This window comes from Balaenoptera ricei, chromosome 8 (assembly GCF_028023285.1).
Source record: "Balaenoptera ricei isolate mBalRic1 chromosome 8, mBalRic1.hap2, whole genome shotgun sequence".
NCBI lineage: Eukaryota > Metazoa > Chordata > Mammalia > Artiodactyla > Balaenopteridae > Balaenoptera > Balaenoptera ricei.
The window spans coordinates 100,445,004-100,462,810 of record NC_082646.1 but is presented as its reverse complement, the minus strand read 5'-3'; the positions used below and the strand labels follow the sequence as shown (position 1 = coordinate 100,462,810).

Here is a 17,807-nt window from a genome sequence, read left to right as displayed (position 1 = left end):
CAGCCAACCTGGCTGGAGCACGGGGGGCCCGGAAAAGCCCTGCTCGACCATCGGCTCTAGTATGCAGAACAGAGGCAGCCAGTTTGTGTATATTTATTTGCATCTCATCTATAGAACAGGTATTTACAGATACAAATGGAACCACAGCAAAACTGCCATAAAACCATTCAGACTCTCTTGACGGCTACGTCTCAAGACGCCCACGGTCAAGCAGCAGGGCTGGAGCCTGGTTGTGGAGTGGGCCAGCTGAGTACCTGGGCGTCAGCCAAGGGAAATAGCTGGGGATTATGGCTTCAGCATCCCCAGAGCACATTCCTGAGTGCTGACAACGTGGAGCCCTCGCCACCCCCGCCTAACCCCACCCACAGTGGGACAGGAAGAGGGGCCCAAGCCAGGGGCAGGGGCAGGGGCAGGCAGCCACTGCTCACTCTCTTCCTGCCCCCAGCGTGTCTGCCTGGACCCTGTGCTGGCACGAGCATCCCTGAGCCGACTGGGAAGCCTCTGGCCCAGGGCTGCTCGCTGCCCTGCTGGCTGCTGTTTGGCAGCTGGAGGTGGCAGAGCCGCTGGCGTTGCCAGGGAGCATTCCCTGGGGGAACAGGAGCTGGGCCAGGGCAAGCAGCCACGGGGAAAAGGTCTTAGAAAGCATCTCCCGGCTCCATGCTGGGAGGGGTAGGACTGTCAGTGCTGAGTGGGGCTGGGGGCTACACGAGCACCTGCCTCTCCTTTCTTTGGCCTTGGAGCTGGTGAAGGAAGGGCCAGAACACTGGACACAGCAGAGAGGAGGCGCCCCAGCCTCGCTTTCTGGCTGCCCAGAGCTGGGTGCATGTGCAGAGAGGTTTACTCCCTCAGGCCAGGGACCCATGAGGCCCCAGCAGGAGACAGCTTTGGGGCTCCCTGCAGCCCTGGCCTCCTTGGGCTGCTCTCACTCCTCCTGGCGTCCTGGTGGGCAGAGGCCTCTGCTTGGGACCAGTGTTCCTGTTCCTCACTGCCGACTCCAGGAGGTGCAAGATGACAGGGTGGCAAGGAGAGAAGACCACAGTGTGGCTGGGGGCAGGCGTGGGCACCGGGCCCTGGGCCCAGCACACGAGGGATCACAGTGTCGGTCTTGCACACGGTCACATGTGCACACCACACACACACCCCGTCCTCTTGTCAGGTCGGAGGACTCGCTCGCTCTCTGCCTCACACACACACACACACACACACACACACACGCACGGTCACAGAGTCGATCTGAGTCTCTTATCGCTGTGCAGGGGGTGGGGCGTCAGGGACAGTTACTCGACGAAGAGCGAGAACAGCACCATCACCACAATGCCCGTGCAGAGCAGAAGCACTTGCTGCAGGGAGCGCCTGTGGGGAGAGGGGCAGGGGCTCAGGGGGGGCACTGGCCGAGGTGCGGGGGGCAGAGGCCCGCGAATGGCAGTGCCAGTGGGTAGCTCACCATGGGTCATCTTCCTCCAAGAGGTCGGGCAGCACGTTCACCAGGGCGATGTAGAGAAAGCCGCCAGAGGTGAAGGGCAGGATCCAGGCCACAGTCTCCTCTGCAGCAGGAGAAGCCCTGACTGGCTGGGGGTCCAGGGGAGCCGCATGTACTACACTCCCTCCCGCGGGGTGGACCGGGGGCAGAACCTGGCCTGGACACCAGGGTCAGGGCAGCTGTGCCCTTTGGCTGGGGCCCCTCTGCTGACCGCCACCACCCACCACGCCCGTACCTACTCCCTTGGGGGACTGCGTACAGATGGCGAAGCAGGCGCCCAGCAGGCCCCCCAAGGCCGTCGAGAGCTGCAGCTTGGCTGCGCTCCATCGGTCAAAGCCGGCCCGGAGCAGGATGGCAAAGTCGCCCACCTGAGGGGAGGTCCAGACGATCACTCTGGGCCCCAGTGGGGCCAGATCCCCTGAGCATCTCAGGTATGGACACGCACACCGAGCCCCCTGCACCCGCCCCGTAGCTGGGACCACCCCGTGCCCCAGCCCGCATCCCCTCGGCTGGGCTCCCCGTCCCGAGCACGCTGGAGCACAGCTGAAACAGTGGCTGCAGCCTCGCAGGCTGAGCAGTTCCCGGCCTCTGTGGTCCCGCCGCCCAAGCCCACCATTCCTGGGTAGTCCCACCCTGAATCCCTGCCGCCAGCTCCACACCCACATGGCTGATCATGGGAAGCCTCTGGCACTCACCTCATGGGGGATCTCATGCAGGAGGATGGCCATGGTGGTCAGGAGCCCGATCTGCAGGGAGGGGAGGGAGTCTGTGGGGTCTGTGCTGAGGGCTAGGGCACCCACTTGTCCGCTCATTCTACAAACATTTACTCTGCTCTGGGTGCCCTGGCTGGGTACCATTTGGCTGCTAGAAATATCGCAGTGAATAAAACAGACAGGGAACCTGCCCTCAAGAAGCTAACAGCCTGGAGTGGAGAGGCAAGGATTGAGTAAACAGACAAAGAACCATGTGATCACGCACCATGGCAGGTGCTATGGGGAAAGGATGGACTGGGTGCCATGGGACATGATGGGCCTAACTGAGATGAGGGGTCAGCAAAGGCCTCTTTGAGAAAGTACACTTTAAGCTGAAGCCTGAAGGATGAGGAGCTAGCAGTTCAAAGAGTGGAAGAAAGAACATTCCAAGCAGAGGCAACAGTGAGTTGGAGGCTACCAGAGGGGAAAGAGGTTGGCCAGTTCAAGAGTAGGCAGAGCCTGGGGCCAAAGCGCAGAGGGCAGAGGGAGGAGGTGGGGGGCAGAAGCATCTAGAAGCAGGCAGGGGCCAAGCATAGCAGCCTGGCAGAGGCCTGTGATCCCAACAAGGAGTGTTCGCAGCAAGAACAGACCAGTCAGTGGTGGAGACAGAAGGAGGCCGTGTCCAGGAGAGCAGCAGGGAGGCGTAGATGAGGGTGCTGTGATGGAGGGAGCAAGGAGGAGATGCCTGGGGACCTATTCTGGAGGCAGAGCCAACTGGTTAACGCAGGCACCGCCCTACCCACCGAACGGCCTGGGTCCCACTGCCCCAGCCCCACTCACCTTCTTGCTCACAAGGAAGCTGGCAGCCACAGCCAGCCCGTGGGTGAAGTTGTCTATGGTGTTGGCCAGCAGGTTGAGATAGCCACTGACCTGGGTGAGGGGAGAGAAAGCTGGGTTGGGCCAGGCAGGCAGGGCTGAGTCGGGCCGGCCACTCGGGGTGGGGCGGCTGCAGGAGGAGGGGGCCCTGGGCGGGCCACTCACTTTGATGCTCCGGACCACGGCGCTCAGGCCGGGCCCTGCAGCTGGCTGGGCCAGATGGTGGCCTCCACTGAGCACGGCCGCAGCTGCAGGGTCTTTGCTGGGGGCCTAGGGCCAGGAGAAGGAGGGAGACGTGACATTAGATGCCCCCCACTTGGCCAGGGTGGACAGAAAGGGAGTGAAAGATGGAGAACAGATAAAAAGGGAACACCCCTTTTATCTGGCTGGACTCTGCTGCTCAATCAGCCAGGTGCCCCCAAACCCAGCAGACCCTCTGCCTCCCGCACTGCTATCACTCTTAGTCTATGAGAACAAGCCACGGCAGGGGCTGATGCCCAGATCCTTCCAAACAAGCTGGCCCAGCCTCCCAGAGCTCCCGGGAAAGGGCCAAGAGACACTCTTTTCAGGGCTTGACTCAGAACTTGGGCCTCCAGGCCCTGGCACCACCACAGAGCAGAGGCTGACCTGTGTAGGCTCTGGGGGTTGGGGCTCACCTGGCTAGTCTCCTCCTTCTCCTTGCTGTCCAAGAACATCTTCTCCAGCGCCAGGAAGGTCAGGAAGCCAGCAATGACCCACAGTCCCAGTTGCTGTTGCTGCTGCAGGCTCTGCCCCTCACCACCTGCAGGGGGCAGCACTGACACACCAGGCCAAGCCAGGGCCACAGAACGGGGGCCACTTGGGATGGGACCTAGTCCAGGGCAGTGACAGGGGCAGGACGCCAGGACTGGCTGGTGGGGCAGTTGGGCCCCAGAAGCTCCCACAGGGACCAGGGCACTGGGACCAGGACAAGTTCCCTGCCAGATGTCCAGAACCCCCTCACAGTCATTCTGCAGAGCAGGTAGGGCCTAGGCCATCCCTGGGCATGGGCACCAGTTCCCACCTATCGCCTGCCACCCTCCTGCCCCCAGCCTGTGGCCTCACTCACCAGGGCTGGCACTGTACGTGTAGGCCCACGCCTCGGGCAGCAGGTGGAGAAACACATTGCCCAGGAGTCCCCCCAAGGCAAAGCTGAGCAGCTGCTTCAGGCGCCGGGCCCCAGCTACAAGGCAGAGATGCGGGACCTGGGAGCTGAGGCACCAGAGCCCCTGGCCTGACCTCTGCCCCACCCAGCTTACTGGGCTCCTACTGTGGTCCCAACCAGACTTCAAGTCTCCGGAAGGCTGGACATGGGCTGCTGGCCTTCCTGGGTCCCCAACCCTTCAGTCCCAGCAAGGGCTGGTGCCCAGCAGGAATACACCACGACCTGCGGGCCGACCGTGGAGCCACTACTGCTTCAGGGTTAAGAGACTGGGCTTGGGAGCCTGACAGGTCCCAGCTCCCCAACCCACCAGCTGGTAACCTTGGGTAGATTACTTCTGGGACTCAATTTCATCATCTGTAAACTGGGGACAATTGTTATCTATCTGATAGGGATCTTGTGTGAATTAAACCAGCGGTCCCTAACCTTTTTGGCAACAGGGACCGGTTTCATGGAAAACAATTTTTCCACGGACGGGGGTGGTAATGCGAGTGACGGGTAGCGGCAGATGAAGCTTCGCTCGCTTGCCCACCGCTCACCTCCTGCTGTGCGGCCCGGGGGTTGGGGACCCCTGAATTAAACAACAATACATATAGCAAGTGCTTATTAAGTGGGAATTTTTCTCTTCTCGGCCACTGTTACTCTCAGAAAAGTGGCAGAGATTTGAGGACTTGTGCAGATGTGCAATATCCAGAGTTAGAAGTGCCCTAAGGGGGCCATGTCGAAACCCTTGGTTTGATAGACAAACTGAGGCCCAGAAGGAAGAGGTAGCTTGGTGGTGGGGTGGGATCCCAGGGGGGAAGCTGCTGCTTCCAGGCTGTGTGACCTTGGGCTCCTCCAAGAACTTCTCTGTGCCTGTGCTTCCCCATTTGTAAAATAGAGCTAATAATCCAAGTCCTCCCTAGGTTGACCTCTCAGGGATGCTATGAGAGGGGCTGAACTGATACACAGGCAAGACAGCAGAAGAGGGCCCTGTTCACTTCTGGGGCACCAGCCCTCAGCCCAGTGCCTGGCACAGTTGTGTTCATAACCATCTGTTGAATGAACAGCTCCTGGAGCCTGGCAGGCAGCACAAGCCCCTGGGGGACCCTCATTTCAAAGATTCCCGGGGCCTGGTCCAGACCTACTATGTCATACTGTTGGGTGGGGGCGACAGGCACCTGCATTTCTAGCAGCTCCCCATCTGATCTTCTTTATCTTTCATTATAGCATGTCACCTGTGGACACACGCGCAGCCAAGGAAAAGCCTCTGCCAGGCCTGCGCCCACCTCCCAGACCCCCTCTCCAGAGGCAGGCCAGCTACCAGCCTCTCGCGTCTTCTTGGGTAAGGCCGCCCCAGGGGCTCTGGGTCTGAGCGCCCTTTTGCGCTGTGAGCAGGGACTGAAGGGAGAGGCAGCGCTACGCTGCCGCTGCATCCTGACACCCAGCACCAGCTTGTGAACACGGAGCCCCTTCCCTGCACCGGGCAGTCTCCTAAGTGCTTTGCCGATGTTAGTTCATTTAATCGTCACAATAACACCTATGAGGTAGATACTATTATTATCCTCATGTTTAAGGTTGGGAGCTTAAGGCAGAGAGAAGTTAAGGAACTTGCCCAATACCACCCAACTGGTAAGTGGCAGAGCCAAGATTTGAACCCAGGCAGCCCGGCATCCTATTTCCAGCCTTGTTTCTTGCTTCACAGTGAATGTTTGCTGACTTTCATCTTTCAGAATAAACAGATGCACAAACGAATGAACAAATGAGCATGGCGTACCCTGGCTCACTGGACCAAGGTGAGGAATTGTGCTGGGTCCCCACCCTCCACCACAGACACACTGCCACTTGGGACCAGAGACCCGGCTCTCCCAGGAAGAGCAGCAGCATGTTTCCCGTGCCATCGGCTGCCCCTTGGTGCCAGAGGAGGGTCACCCACCTTCTGAGCGCAGCGTGGTCCCCATCTCCAAGGGAATGACGAGCAATGGGAAGACCCCGCTGAGCCCCACCATGAGTGAGCCCAGGAGGGAGCAGATCCACGTGTCCAGCCTCTCTCCGCTCAGCAGGGCCCCCCAGGACTCGCTTTCCTTATTGTCCAGGCGACAGGCCGCTGCCACCCCCCGGCTCCGGAAGGCCTGCTGGGAACCCCCAGCCCCTCCCAGGAGCTCCAGGGCAAGAGCAGCGAGGAAGAGGAGCCTCTGTCCCGCCATGCCACAACCAGGGCAGGGACATCCAGGCATGCCACGTGCTGAAAAACACAAAGGCCACTTACGTGAGCTGCCACCCTTGGCCGCACACCTGCTTAGGAAACGTGGCATCTTAACCCTCCCCCCACTCCCAGTGGCCATGGCACCCGCCCTCCTGCTTGCCTCCCCCAGGGCCTCTGAGGAGCCCAATGATGGGTGCACAGAGCAAAAAGGCTCTGCTCCTCCACACCCCACTCCCAAGGAGCACACATTTTTTCCTTGGGAGCCAGTTCCAGGCTGTGTGTCAGCCTGTCCGCCTGAGGCTAAACTTTCCTTAATGACAGGGTGAGGCGCTGGCTGGGTTCCCCTCAGGCACCGGTAGGCCTGGCCCAGCTGGGTGTCTGGCTGCCAGGGGAGGCTTTGCTGCCAGGATGCGCCCCAGTGAGGACACCCCCAGGGATGGCGGCCAGCACAGTCTAGCTTGATGGGGCAATGTTAGGAGGTGCAGGTGGGGAAACCAAGCAGCTGAGCTAGGTCAAGACCATCAGGGCTTCTTCCTAGGAAATGAGTCCAATATCCCTGGGGCACGGAGACAGACAGGAGGTGGGAATGAAGAAAGAGGATTCTTCAGTTAGGAGCTGCCTCACAGATGTGCAGAGCACAGGCTTTGAAGACCCGCCCTTGACTTTGCGCTCTGCATTTACAGCTGCTTGACTGCGGACAAGTCCCTAAAGCCCTTCTCTGAGCCTCAGTCTCCTCGTCTGTAGCAGGGAGATAAGTATTGTCTCCCTCACACAGTGGTGAAAATGAGATGAGCTTGCTAAGCAGGTGAGCGTGCCTGGCACGGAGGAGGCACAGAGAACCCTCCTTATGTTGCGGGAGCCCAGGAGCACCAGGCAGCAGGAGTGTACCCAGCGGGCGGATCACAGGACCTGGATGTGAGTCAACCAAGAGGGAAGTTCAACCTGGAAACTCAGGCATGAGGTTTAACTGTGGTCTGCCCTCCCTCATGCTGGCTGTGACCTTGAGCCAGTGATGTCCTTGCCTCAGTTTCCTCATCTGCTGATGGAGGTGGGAGGGAGGGAAAGCAGCTGGAGAAGATGCTCGGGTCTAGGACCTCCAGGCCTTAACGGGACCCTGATGAAACCCTCTGGGCTCCATTGGGGACCAAAGGCAGGACTGCGCCAGGCCGGACTTGGAGGCAGAGGCGGGTCAGGGGACAAGTTTGAGGACAGGAGAGGTGAGGGGACAAGTTTGGGACAAGAGAGGGGGTACCGAGAGAGTCGGAGAGCAGAGGGAAAGCAGAAAGCAAGAGCGGGAGAGCCAAGAGTGAGAAAACCAGAGACGGATGCGGAGGCGGAGAGAGAGGGAGAGATGGGGAGCGACGCGTGGGGAGACAGGAGAGAAGAGCCCAAGGAAGTTTAACTCCCGGGCTCTGGGCGAGAGGCCCAGGTCTGATCTGGACAAGCCGGGTCGGGGGCAAGGGGATCGGCAGAGTCCGTCTCGTCAGGGACTCTGGCCCTGGGGGTGCGGCGGTCACTCACCGTGCGGCGGCGACGGCGGCGGAGGCGCTCCGGACGGCCCCGGCCATCCAGCTGCGGCACAGCGCCCCGCCCCGGGTCGGCCCCGCCCGGCCTGGCCGCCCGGCCCCCGGCCCGGAGCCGCCCCCAGCGTGCGGCCACGTCACACGGGACCTGCCCGGAACCCGACGCGCCGAGCGCCGCGGGGTCGTGGGGAGCGGCGGTGGGAGAGCGCTTCCGCCTCGAGGCCATGGGGGACCCGGGAGGCTGGCGCACTTCCGCTCGGGCGGGCCCGGGACGGCGGGGAGGGTCGGGCGGAAGTGGGGGCCCCGTGGGTACACAGCACAGTCCGGCTGCGCAGGGCGGAGACGGCGGCCCAGCGGGGACTGCGAGCAGTTGGGTGGCTGCGCTTGCGGGTCTGCCCGCCGCTTCCTCTCTCGGGCGGCAGCCCCAGCCGCGGCCGCACGGGGGCGCGCTCTGCTACCAGACTGCGCCGTCCCGGGACGGGGTCGGGGTAGGAGGATGGCTGTGGCGCTCCTGCTCTGAGTCAGCCCGGCCTGGCTCCTCCATGAGCAAGGGAAAGGGGAAGTGCCTGCCGCAGGGAGGGGCCTAGCCCCGGGAACCTCAGAAGAGGGAATTTTATTCTTACTCATCGAATTATTTTTATGCTTTGGTTTTTCACTGGGAACCTCAGGCCTTTGTCTCCAGGGCTTGTAACCCTTTGGAGTCCAATGCACAGTGGCCTGACACTGCTGCTGGTAACCCCAAACCTGGGGGAGCAAAGGCTCTGTGCTTTCCTCACCTCAGACTGGGGCAGCAAACAATAGCATTATTATAACTGCAATTTACTGAACACCTACGACGTGCCATTCACTCTGCGTGTATTGTCTCCCTGAATCCTCAGTCTATCCCATTGAGATGGATACTGTTAGCCCAGGGTCACACAATAGCACAGATGGCAGAAGCACGATTCAAACCTGGGTGTCCTTGAACCCAGAGCATGTGATAGCACCTCTCACTTATAGGGTCATGGGAATCTGCCTTGGCATTTACACTTTGCATTCTTCTCAGCCAGGACCATATAATACTCAGCAAGGGGCACTTGGGTACTCACTGGGGCAGAGATTGTGACAGGGTGGGAGTCTCCCAGCCTCTGACCCTCATCTGCCTCATGTGGTAATTCCTTCGTCCGTCCTGTGTCACTCTCCCTTACCAGGGGCTCTGAGGGCACAGGGCTCTCACAGGCTGCACCAGTTGCCCGATTCCACCTCACACTCCAACATCTGCCCTTCCTAGACCCCCAACTCCTACCAGGCGGGATCAGCTTTCCTCTGAAAGCCCCGTGTCTGCCTCACCCGCCAGGCCCACAGGTCTACAGGGACGCCCTCCTGTTCTGCTCCCTGAGTTCTGAAGTGGAAGCCCCGAGCTGGTTACTTTGCAAAGGGAGGAAGACACCCAGGGATGCTGCTCAGGGATCTCTAAGATGCGCCCCCCATATATGCAAATCACTCCATCATATGCAAAGCACTTCACAATATACAAATGATTTCACAATAACACAGCATTCCTGCCTCTAGGAGCTGAGGGCTGCTGGCCACCAGCAAGGGGATGGGCAAGACCCAGCTAGAAACACCACTTGCTGCCTTCTCACTGCCCTTTCCTCTCACCTGGCCTGGAATTTCCACCATCAGACTCCCTAATGTATTGGGGGGTGGGGATGGGACTCTAGAGGATGACCATGAGCTGGGAGGGCCAAGTAGAAAGACGGTGGACTAGTGTGTGGCTGTTAAAAACAGCGAATTAGGGGCTTCCCTGGTGGCGCAGTGGTTAAGAATCCGCCTGCCATTGCAGGGGACACGAGTTCGAGCCCTGGTCCAGGAAGATCCCACATGCCGCGGAGCAACTAAGCCCGTGTGCCACAACTACTGAGCCCGCATGCTGCAACTACTGAAGCCTGCGTGTTCTAAGGCCCTGCGTACCATAATTACTGAGCCCATGCGCCGCAACTACTGAAGCCTGCACACCTAGAGCCTGTGCTCTACAAGAGAAGCCACCGAAGTGAGAAGCCTGTGCACCACAATGAAGAGTAGCCCCTGCTCACCGCAACTAGGGAAAGCCCACGCACAGCAACGAAGACTCAACGCAGCCAAAAATAAATAAATAAATAAATAAATAAATAAATAAAAAGAAGAGTTCTGGAGGAAAAAACAAACAAAGAAAACCAGTGAATTAGATCTGCCAGGGGCTTCCAAATATGGGCGAGTGAGAAAAGAGAGATGCAGAAATTTTTTTTACTATAATCCACTAGTTTAAAATAACGACAAAAAGGAAACTTGTATAGGTACATGTGACTATCGGTATTAGCATATATAAGTCCATTTATAATTGTGAGTAAATAAAAAATATAGAAGATCTCACGTCAGAATGGTACCATGGATTCCATGGTGGGGGGAGAACAAAATATTAAAATATAAAAGGAAAATTTGTAAAAACATGTTAAAACATGTATATGATCATAATTTATGCAATTATGTAAAAAAAGATATGTAAAAGCTTTTATATATATCATATGTAAATTAAATATATAATATATATGATATATATATTAATTTACTTAACTCCCTATGCCTCAGTTTCCTCATCTGTAAAATGGATTGCTATATCAAGTAGTTGTGTAAATTGAATGAACACAGAAAACACTTAGAACAATGCCTGGCACATGGGAAGTTCTACTTGAGGATTAGATGTTATTATTATTTACATGTGTGGACACGTGAGTATAAAGAAAGTATTACAGTAATGAAAAGAACAGATAAAGACACAGGGTGGGGGCCACCCCTCTCCACTCCTTGCTGAGCACAGATGAATGTTTTCCAACACATTTATCAACTGGTTTGAAGGCCTCAGGGTCTTCCTGGGTCATGGCACTGGGCAGACAAACCACAGCAGGGCAGGGTGAGCCTGGACACTGCTTGGCTCTGCGTGGTTGGGAGGCGTCTGGGATTGGAGGGGCTGCAGACCAGTTTCTCTGATCTGGCCTTTCTCAGCAACCAGGTCTCAGCCCCCTATTTCTAGAACGTGGGACTGCTCCTGGGCCTACTGACCAGGCGACGGCTGTGAGACCAGCACAGCCTGGCACTGGCATTGCCGATGCTCTGACAACCCTCCCCCTCCTCTGGCGGTCAAGGGCTAGAGGCTCTGGGATGGGCACACTACTTCTGCTTCCAGAGTATGGCCTCCTGTGAGAAAGCAGGCCTTCGCCTTCTCAGGGCTTTCCGTGGGGGTCTGCAGGTAGGCAGCAAGCTCTTGTAGAAGGGCAGCTGAGGCTCAGGGTGCCCAAGGTCACCCTGAGGAGGTGAGGCAGAGCCGAGTGCTCACCCAGGGCCCTGCTGCTTGTACTGTGGCCTCCAGCTCTGCCTCTCCAAACTGGACCTGCCCCTCTGGAACCCCTGACCCTAACCCTCTCTCAGCTTGTTCTTCTCAGGGCAGCCTTAGCTCCCTCGTGAGTTCCTGGGGTGCTTTCTCCCCTGAATTTCCAGCCCTGGCCTGACGATGCCCCAGTGACTCCACAGCAGCCCCCTCCCCCACCCTCAGCAACTCTTCCTTGGGCAGCCCAGCCTCACTACTTTCTGTCTGGCCTCTCTGCCTTTACAACCCCCTTTGTAACTCCCACCCCAGCCCTGGCAGGCCTGGCCTGTTCTTCCCCTTCCACCATCTCTGTCGATTGAAATCCCACCCGTTTACAAGGCCACTTCCTCTCTGAAGCCTTCTGGGTCTGTCCAGGCCCTCAGTGTTGTGTCTTTGGAGCCCTGAGCCCTGTACCCTGAACACAATGGGACTTCTTCACCCTCCCAACCCCCATTCCCGCTGTGGGCTTCCGGAAAGAAAGACAAGCTCTTGCCTATACCCTGAATAGAAGTCTGTTCAAATGAATTTAATGTCTCCCTTTCCCCTCTCCTGCCTCAGGAGCACAAAGTGGGGTGAAATTCCTGTGCACTATGCACAGGAGTCTGAGCCTTTGCAGGGCTCTCTTTTATTTAATTTATGTTTATTCATAGATTTGCTTACTTGTTACCCCTTCCCCATCCCATCTCACTGCTTCCTTCTTGGAAGAATCTGAATGTTAACAGTCCTTTTTTTCCCCTAATAAACATAACAGACAATATTCTGTCCAGTTTGGCCTTTCTTTTTAAATAAGGAAAAAAGCTCTTTTAAGGTTTTCTTTTACGTTATTCAGTGATGTTTACAATTGTTCTCATATAGGTCCTGCATAACTCTTAATAAGTTTACTTTTTGGTATTTTACATTTTGTGGGTATTTAAAAGAACATATTTCCCATTACATTTTAAATGTAGTGCACAGGAAGGCAAATTATTTTTATGTATCCCTTTGATACCTGGTAAGCCAACTACATTTTCTTACTGGTTCTAATCATTTCTCAGTATTACTCTTGAGTCTTTTAGGTGGGTAATCATGTCAGCTCCTAATAACAAAAGTATGAAAAGGAAGGAACCAACATTGTTTTTTGTAGAGATATGGTTTGGCTTGGTTTTGAACTTCATAGGAAGTATTTGTCTTCTGGGACTGGCTTTTTCACTCAACGATACGGGTACTAAGATTCATTCATGATACGGGGTGAAACTGGTTCATTTGCTTGCGCTACTGAACGATGTGCCACTGTGTGAATGAATCCTCTGTAATTTATTTACCCATTCTCTTGTCCGTGGGCATTTGGGTTATTCTCCAGATTTTTGCTGTTCAGAACAGTGCAGCTTTGAATGTTCTCCCTTCTGTCTCTTGGAGCACATGCCCAAGTTTCTCTTGATTTTAAGCCTAGAGGGGGATCTGCTGGGCCTCGGCTTTATAAGATAAGGCCAGATTGTTTTCCCCAGAGGTTGTAGGGAGTTGCACTCTGACTAACAATGCACTGGAGAGTCCGTGGCTCCACCTCTTCTCCAGCACTTGGTGCTGTCAGACACGTTAATTTTTGCCCGTCAAATGGTATAAAATAGCATCTTATTGTGGTCTTCATTTGCATTTCCCTCGTCACCAATGAGCTTGTGCGTCCCTTACATGTTCATTGGACAAATGTGTTTTCTTCTTCTGTAAAAAGGCCTGTTCACGTCTTTTATCTATTTTTCTGTTGGATTACTTGTTTTTTGTTTTTTCCCATGGATTTCCAAGAGACCTTTATGTGTTTTTGATGGTTATCCATTGCGGGTTGTACATGGCAGACGTCAGACGTCTCACGTCTCCTCCAGTTTGTGGCTTGCTTTTCACTTTCTCAAAGGTGTCTCCACTTCTCTCTTCCCTCCCACGCTTGGGCCTGGGACGCGAGTGCGCGTGTGTGTGGATGGGGGGCTCGTGTCCCTCAGAACGCCGTGCAGACCAACCCCACCGCTCCTCCTGCTCCTTGGGGCTTTAAGGGACCCTAATCTCCCTCCCAGATTTGGCTGAGGCGGCCTGGATGGGGAGCCCCTGTCTAGTCTGCTTGGGGTGGGCACGCTGCGGCAGGGAGGGCCTCACTGCGATGGTTCCCCCCCCCCCCAGGAGTTATTTATCACTTCCGGCTCCTCACCTGGGGGCCGGGCGCCTCTCTGCTCGGCTGGGCAGCAGCCCGCGGCAGCTCGGGCGCTCCCTGGGGGCGGGCGGCCTCGGGGGAGGGGCGCTCCGGGCCGGCCCCTCCGGAGGCGGAGGCGGGGGCCAGGCCTGCGGCGGGGGCTGGGATGGGGGGCGGAAGCTGCCCGAGCAGATAAGGGCCGAAGTCGGTCCTGCGGCGAGACTGTGCGGGACGCTGCCTCCGCCGAGCCCGCCCCCGCACCCTCTGCTCCCAACTCCCCGAGCCACGGTCGGCCCAGCGGCCCCCTCCCTGCAACCCGGGGCTCGACATCCTGGGCGTTGATCCCAGAGAGCAGTGAGGGATGGTGCGGCGGCCTGCTCGTTCCGTTCCAAACCTCAGTCATCGCAGCCGGAACATGGGGGTAGGAGTCTCCAGTTACCCCCCAGGGCCGTTAGGGATGGAACAGGTGCAGGCTGGTGAAATCCCTCCGTAGATCTGGGCCTTTTGTAAAGGATGGGTACCCTGAGTTCCTCTCATTGCCCCTGCTGTACCCGCTGACTCTCCAGGCTTCATCCCCGTTGTATAGATGGGAAATTGGGGACTTGCCTTAAGTCACAGAGCCAGCCAGCAGGAAGCAAGTGGGGAGGGGAATGGAACTCTACAATCTGGGGGCCCTCTTTAAGAAAAAGATTACAAAATCACAAATACAAATTTGCTGAGGCCTCTCCCAGGGCCTTGGAAGAGGCCCAAGTAAGTGAGAAGCGCAAGTCCAACTTCTTGGTTTCCTGGCCTCACCCTGCAGGCCCCCTGGAAGGGCTTACACCCCTCCTCCAGGAGAGGGTCAGACACCAACATAGTTGCAGGGTAGGCTCAAGATAGTACAGCAGGGGCCTGGAGGAGTCCCCGCTGCAGCTGGGCAGCATATGCGTATACCCCTTGCATATGCCTAGGCAACCCTCTGCCAGCCCAACCCAAGAGCAAGAGCGGGCAGGCATTTGGGGACTGCATCACAGCTGGGCAGGGCCAAACCCTTGAGTACCAGCCAGTCAAGGTTTACTTGCCACTCAGGGCCTCTGACCCTGTGGGCTGGCAGTGGTAGGGAAAATTCCTAGGAAAAAAGGAAGGGGGAACCTGCCTGAGGCAGTGTAAGTGCATCTGACTTGGAGTCACACGGGACTGAGTTTTAAGCCACTGCAAGGCCGTGTGACCTTGGGAAGACTCCTTCATTTCGGTTTCTTCATCTGTAAAATGGGAGTAATAATAGTACCTACTTGTCAGAGCTGTAATGAGGCTTAAATGAGGCCATGCATGACGAAGCTTGGCTTTTAGAAGCAAATTTCCCTTCTGTGAAATCTCCAGGTCAGGAGAGGCATCTTTCTCTCCATATTAGGATTAAGTCACTTACCCAGGGGGTGGTCTCTTGGTTGCAAAGCTGAGATTTAAACCCATGAATGTCTGGCAGCAATGCCCTGATTCTAACCACCAGGAAACACTGCCCCCTTGGGCCTGTCTCCCCTGGGAGTTAAGTGCCACTGCTAGGTGTGCATGCCCAGGGCAGGGAGCCAAGGGGAACATTTGATTCAGGAGGTTGCTCACCTTTCTGGATTTTATAATCTCTTTGCTCTCATGGGCACCTGAGGCTGGAATTTTTCTAACTCTGGCATCCTACAACCTGGACCAGGAGAAGCAGGAGACTCTGGTGATGGAGACAGGGCAGGGGAGCTGGGAATAGGCCATGACCATGAGCCTGGGCAGCAGTGGCATCCCAAAGGACTCAAAGTCTTCTTCCAAACAAAGAGGCGCTACTTTGCCTCATGGTTTGCATAGGATTTCTCCTGGGTTGGTGGACAAGAGAACTGAGTTCTCAGCTCAGAGCTGCCCCTCTCTAGCCAGCTGACCTCACACCAGTCACTCCTCCCCTCTGAGCCTCAGTTTCCTCATCTGTGAAATGGGGATAAGAATACCTGCAGCTGCAAGGATTACAATATGTTGTGTACGTAGAGTGCCTGGTAAATGTTACTAGTTTTTAAAACAGGCGGTCTGAGGATGGAAGGGGGTGTCTTGGGAGGGCAGGAGGTGTGCAAGCAGAAGTGGGGAGTCCTGCGAGGGCAGGAGTTTGGGCTTCTAAGGTCTCCGTCTCACAGATGGAGTGCTTTGGGGTAGGGCTGGGAACCCCAGCTCTGGTACTCTCCCAGATGAGGACAGGTCAGAGTGAGGTCAGGGGCCTCAGAGAAGAGCAGGGAGCAAAGGTTCTCAAGCAGGTGAAAGGGAAAGGAGGGAGGAAGTGGGGGCTTCTGGGAGGAGATGGGAGTGGCGGTTGTTGTGTGATGCCGGCCACACAATCACCCCGAGGCCCCATTCCATGACCTCCTTTGTCCCTCATTGCACACTTTCAAGTTAGGCATTTCCCACATGGGGAAACCGAGGCTCAGAGAGGTGAGATCACTTGCCCAGGGTCACACACTGCAGGCTCCCCAGTCTGTCTGGCTCTGCAGCCTGGACTCCAACAGTCACAGCCACTTTCTTATCTCATCTGCCTGACAAGGTTGTGAGTGAAGCAGCGTGATCTCAGAGGCTCAGAGGGATCCCAGACCCTGCCGCTGTCTCCCAGGAGCCCCAAGCTCTAGGCTGGCAGCTGTCCAGGAGACATCACCAGGAGACCCGGGACAGGGGCGCAGGAGAATTTGCTCACAGTGAGAGCAGAGACCCCTGGAGTAAGGGAGCGAGCACGCCATCTCAGGAGGGTTCAAGTAGAGGCATCCCGTGTCTCCGCAACAGCTGGGAATCTGGAGGCATGACTCATAATGGGGCCAAAGCTAGCCAAAATATTTCTGAAATTCCTTCTTTTTATCTTAAAAATTCATACAGATTTGTATCCTTTTAAATATGTGGGCTTCCCCCTCCTCTTTTTTTAAACTAAGTTTCCACTCTCAGTCTCTATCTGAGTGGACAGTCCAGGAAGACGTGGTGCCTCTACTGGCTGTGTGTATCTGTTGCCTGCACCGTGGACCCCATGCCCTGGCCCTCTGGTCTGGTTTGCGAAAGTGCAGGGACAGAGTTGAGGTCAAGGCCCTGCCTGTTTTCGGTCTAGGGCTCTCCCCACCTCTGCTCCACGCTCCTGCCTCTTGCTTTGGCTCTCCCATCTCCTCTCACAGAGGTTTGTCCATCCCAGTCCAACTCTCCCGCTGGGAGTTCTCAGAATGTCTCACCCCCCTCTTCATGCCCTGAGGGTCCTTGTCTGGAGAGACACTACCCGTCTTCAGCCCTCTCTGCTGGCCAGTCTGACCTCTCACCTCCCCAGAGGAGCACTGGACTTGGGGAATTTCCATGCCCATTTGGAAGAAACGGAGGCGCAGAGCTGAGAGATGCTGGACCTCCAGGATGCACAATGAGAAGGGCTGTTGGATGCCCAGGGGGATCTCTGGGCAGGTGGGGTGCCTCAGCCTGGGGAGAGGGCACCAGATCTGGGCCCCAGCCAGGGATGCAGGAGGGAGGAGGGAAGGCCATGGGGTGCCGGGGGCTGCCGCCTGGCAGGTCCCTGTGCCCAGGGTAGGGAAGTTTCTTATTTCTCCTGCTCCGACTTCCCCCTTTGATTTATTATAGCCATGAAATGCTCTACTCTCTTCTCTTTTCCTTGCTGTCCCCGGGGCTGGAGGAGCACAGGCCTCCCAGGCACGGGGCCTTGGCCTTGTTGGACTCCCATCTCCTTCCAAAGGTTGAGCCTGGGGGGCCCAGAAGTGAGAGGTGAGTCAGGGCAGGAAGGGAGGGACGAGGAGGGACCCCGACCCCCCAAAGGCTAGCCTGGGCAGGACCGCAGGGGCCGGCACAGTCTCGGTTGGGAAGGGCTGGGGCCGGGCAGAGGCTGTGGCAGGTGTGGACTTGACAGCAGACAGCTCCCTGGGGTTGTGGAGGTGGCAGGCTCTGGGCCAATGGCCTCTCAAGTCCTGGCAGGTCCGAGGGCTGCACGCAGTGTCCTCGAACGCTACCCACCAGGTCAGAGAAATGGCTTCTCTGCAACCCCTGACGCCATCTTCGGATTTAATGGTGGCCAGAGCAGGCCTGGCGCAGGTGCATCTGGGGATGGGGCTGAGAACCCAGAGGAAGGCGTGAGGCCCCCGTGCCCAGACCTGGGGCTCCTCAAGGCCACCGCTGGACCTCACCCCGTGGCCTAGTGCAGGCAGGTGAGGGCTGGAGTCTGTCTGTCCGGCCCCTTGGCGGGCCTGGCGGCCGGAGCGTTCCTGGCCGCCGCTGTGCAGCGCCTGTGGTAACGGGGCTGTTGGCGTTTTGCAATGGCCGGGGGTGGGGAGGCTGCACACACATGCTTCCTGTGGTGACTG

General features: G+C 57.0%; 1 protein-coding gene across 3 annotated transcripts; it reads right to left on the bottom strand.

The window, feature by feature from the left end:
• Nucleotides 1-77: 77 nt before the first annotated feature.
• SLC39A13 (solute carrier family 39 member 13) lies at nt 78-8,038 on the bottom strand. Of its 3 annotated transcripts, none has more exons than XM_059931570.1 (10): nt 7,935-8,038; nt 6,144-6,452; nt 4,136-4,249; nt 3,705-3,829; nt 3,214-3,318; nt 3,013-3,102; nt 2,176-2,226; nt 1,716-1,848; nt 1,445-1,544; nt 78-1,353 (listed from the first exon to the last, which is right to left on the bottom strand). In XM_059931570.1, the coding sequence occupies exons 2-10, from the start codon at nt 6,442-6,444 to the stop codon at nt 1,278-1,280; spliced, it is 1,095 nt and encodes a 364-aa protein (XP_059787553.1). In that variant the 5' UTR covers nt 6,445-6,452; nt 7,935-8,038; the 3' UTR covers nt 78-1,277. The 3 variants fall into 3 exon arrangements, with proteins under 3 accessions (XP_059787553.1, XP_059787554.1, XP_059787556.1); XM_059931573.1 differs by having other exon boundaries at nt 1,264-1,353; nt 1,720-1,848; XM_059931571.1 differs by lacking the exon at nt 3,214-3,318.
• Between the last annotated feature and the right edge of the window lie 9,769 nt (nt 8,039-17,807).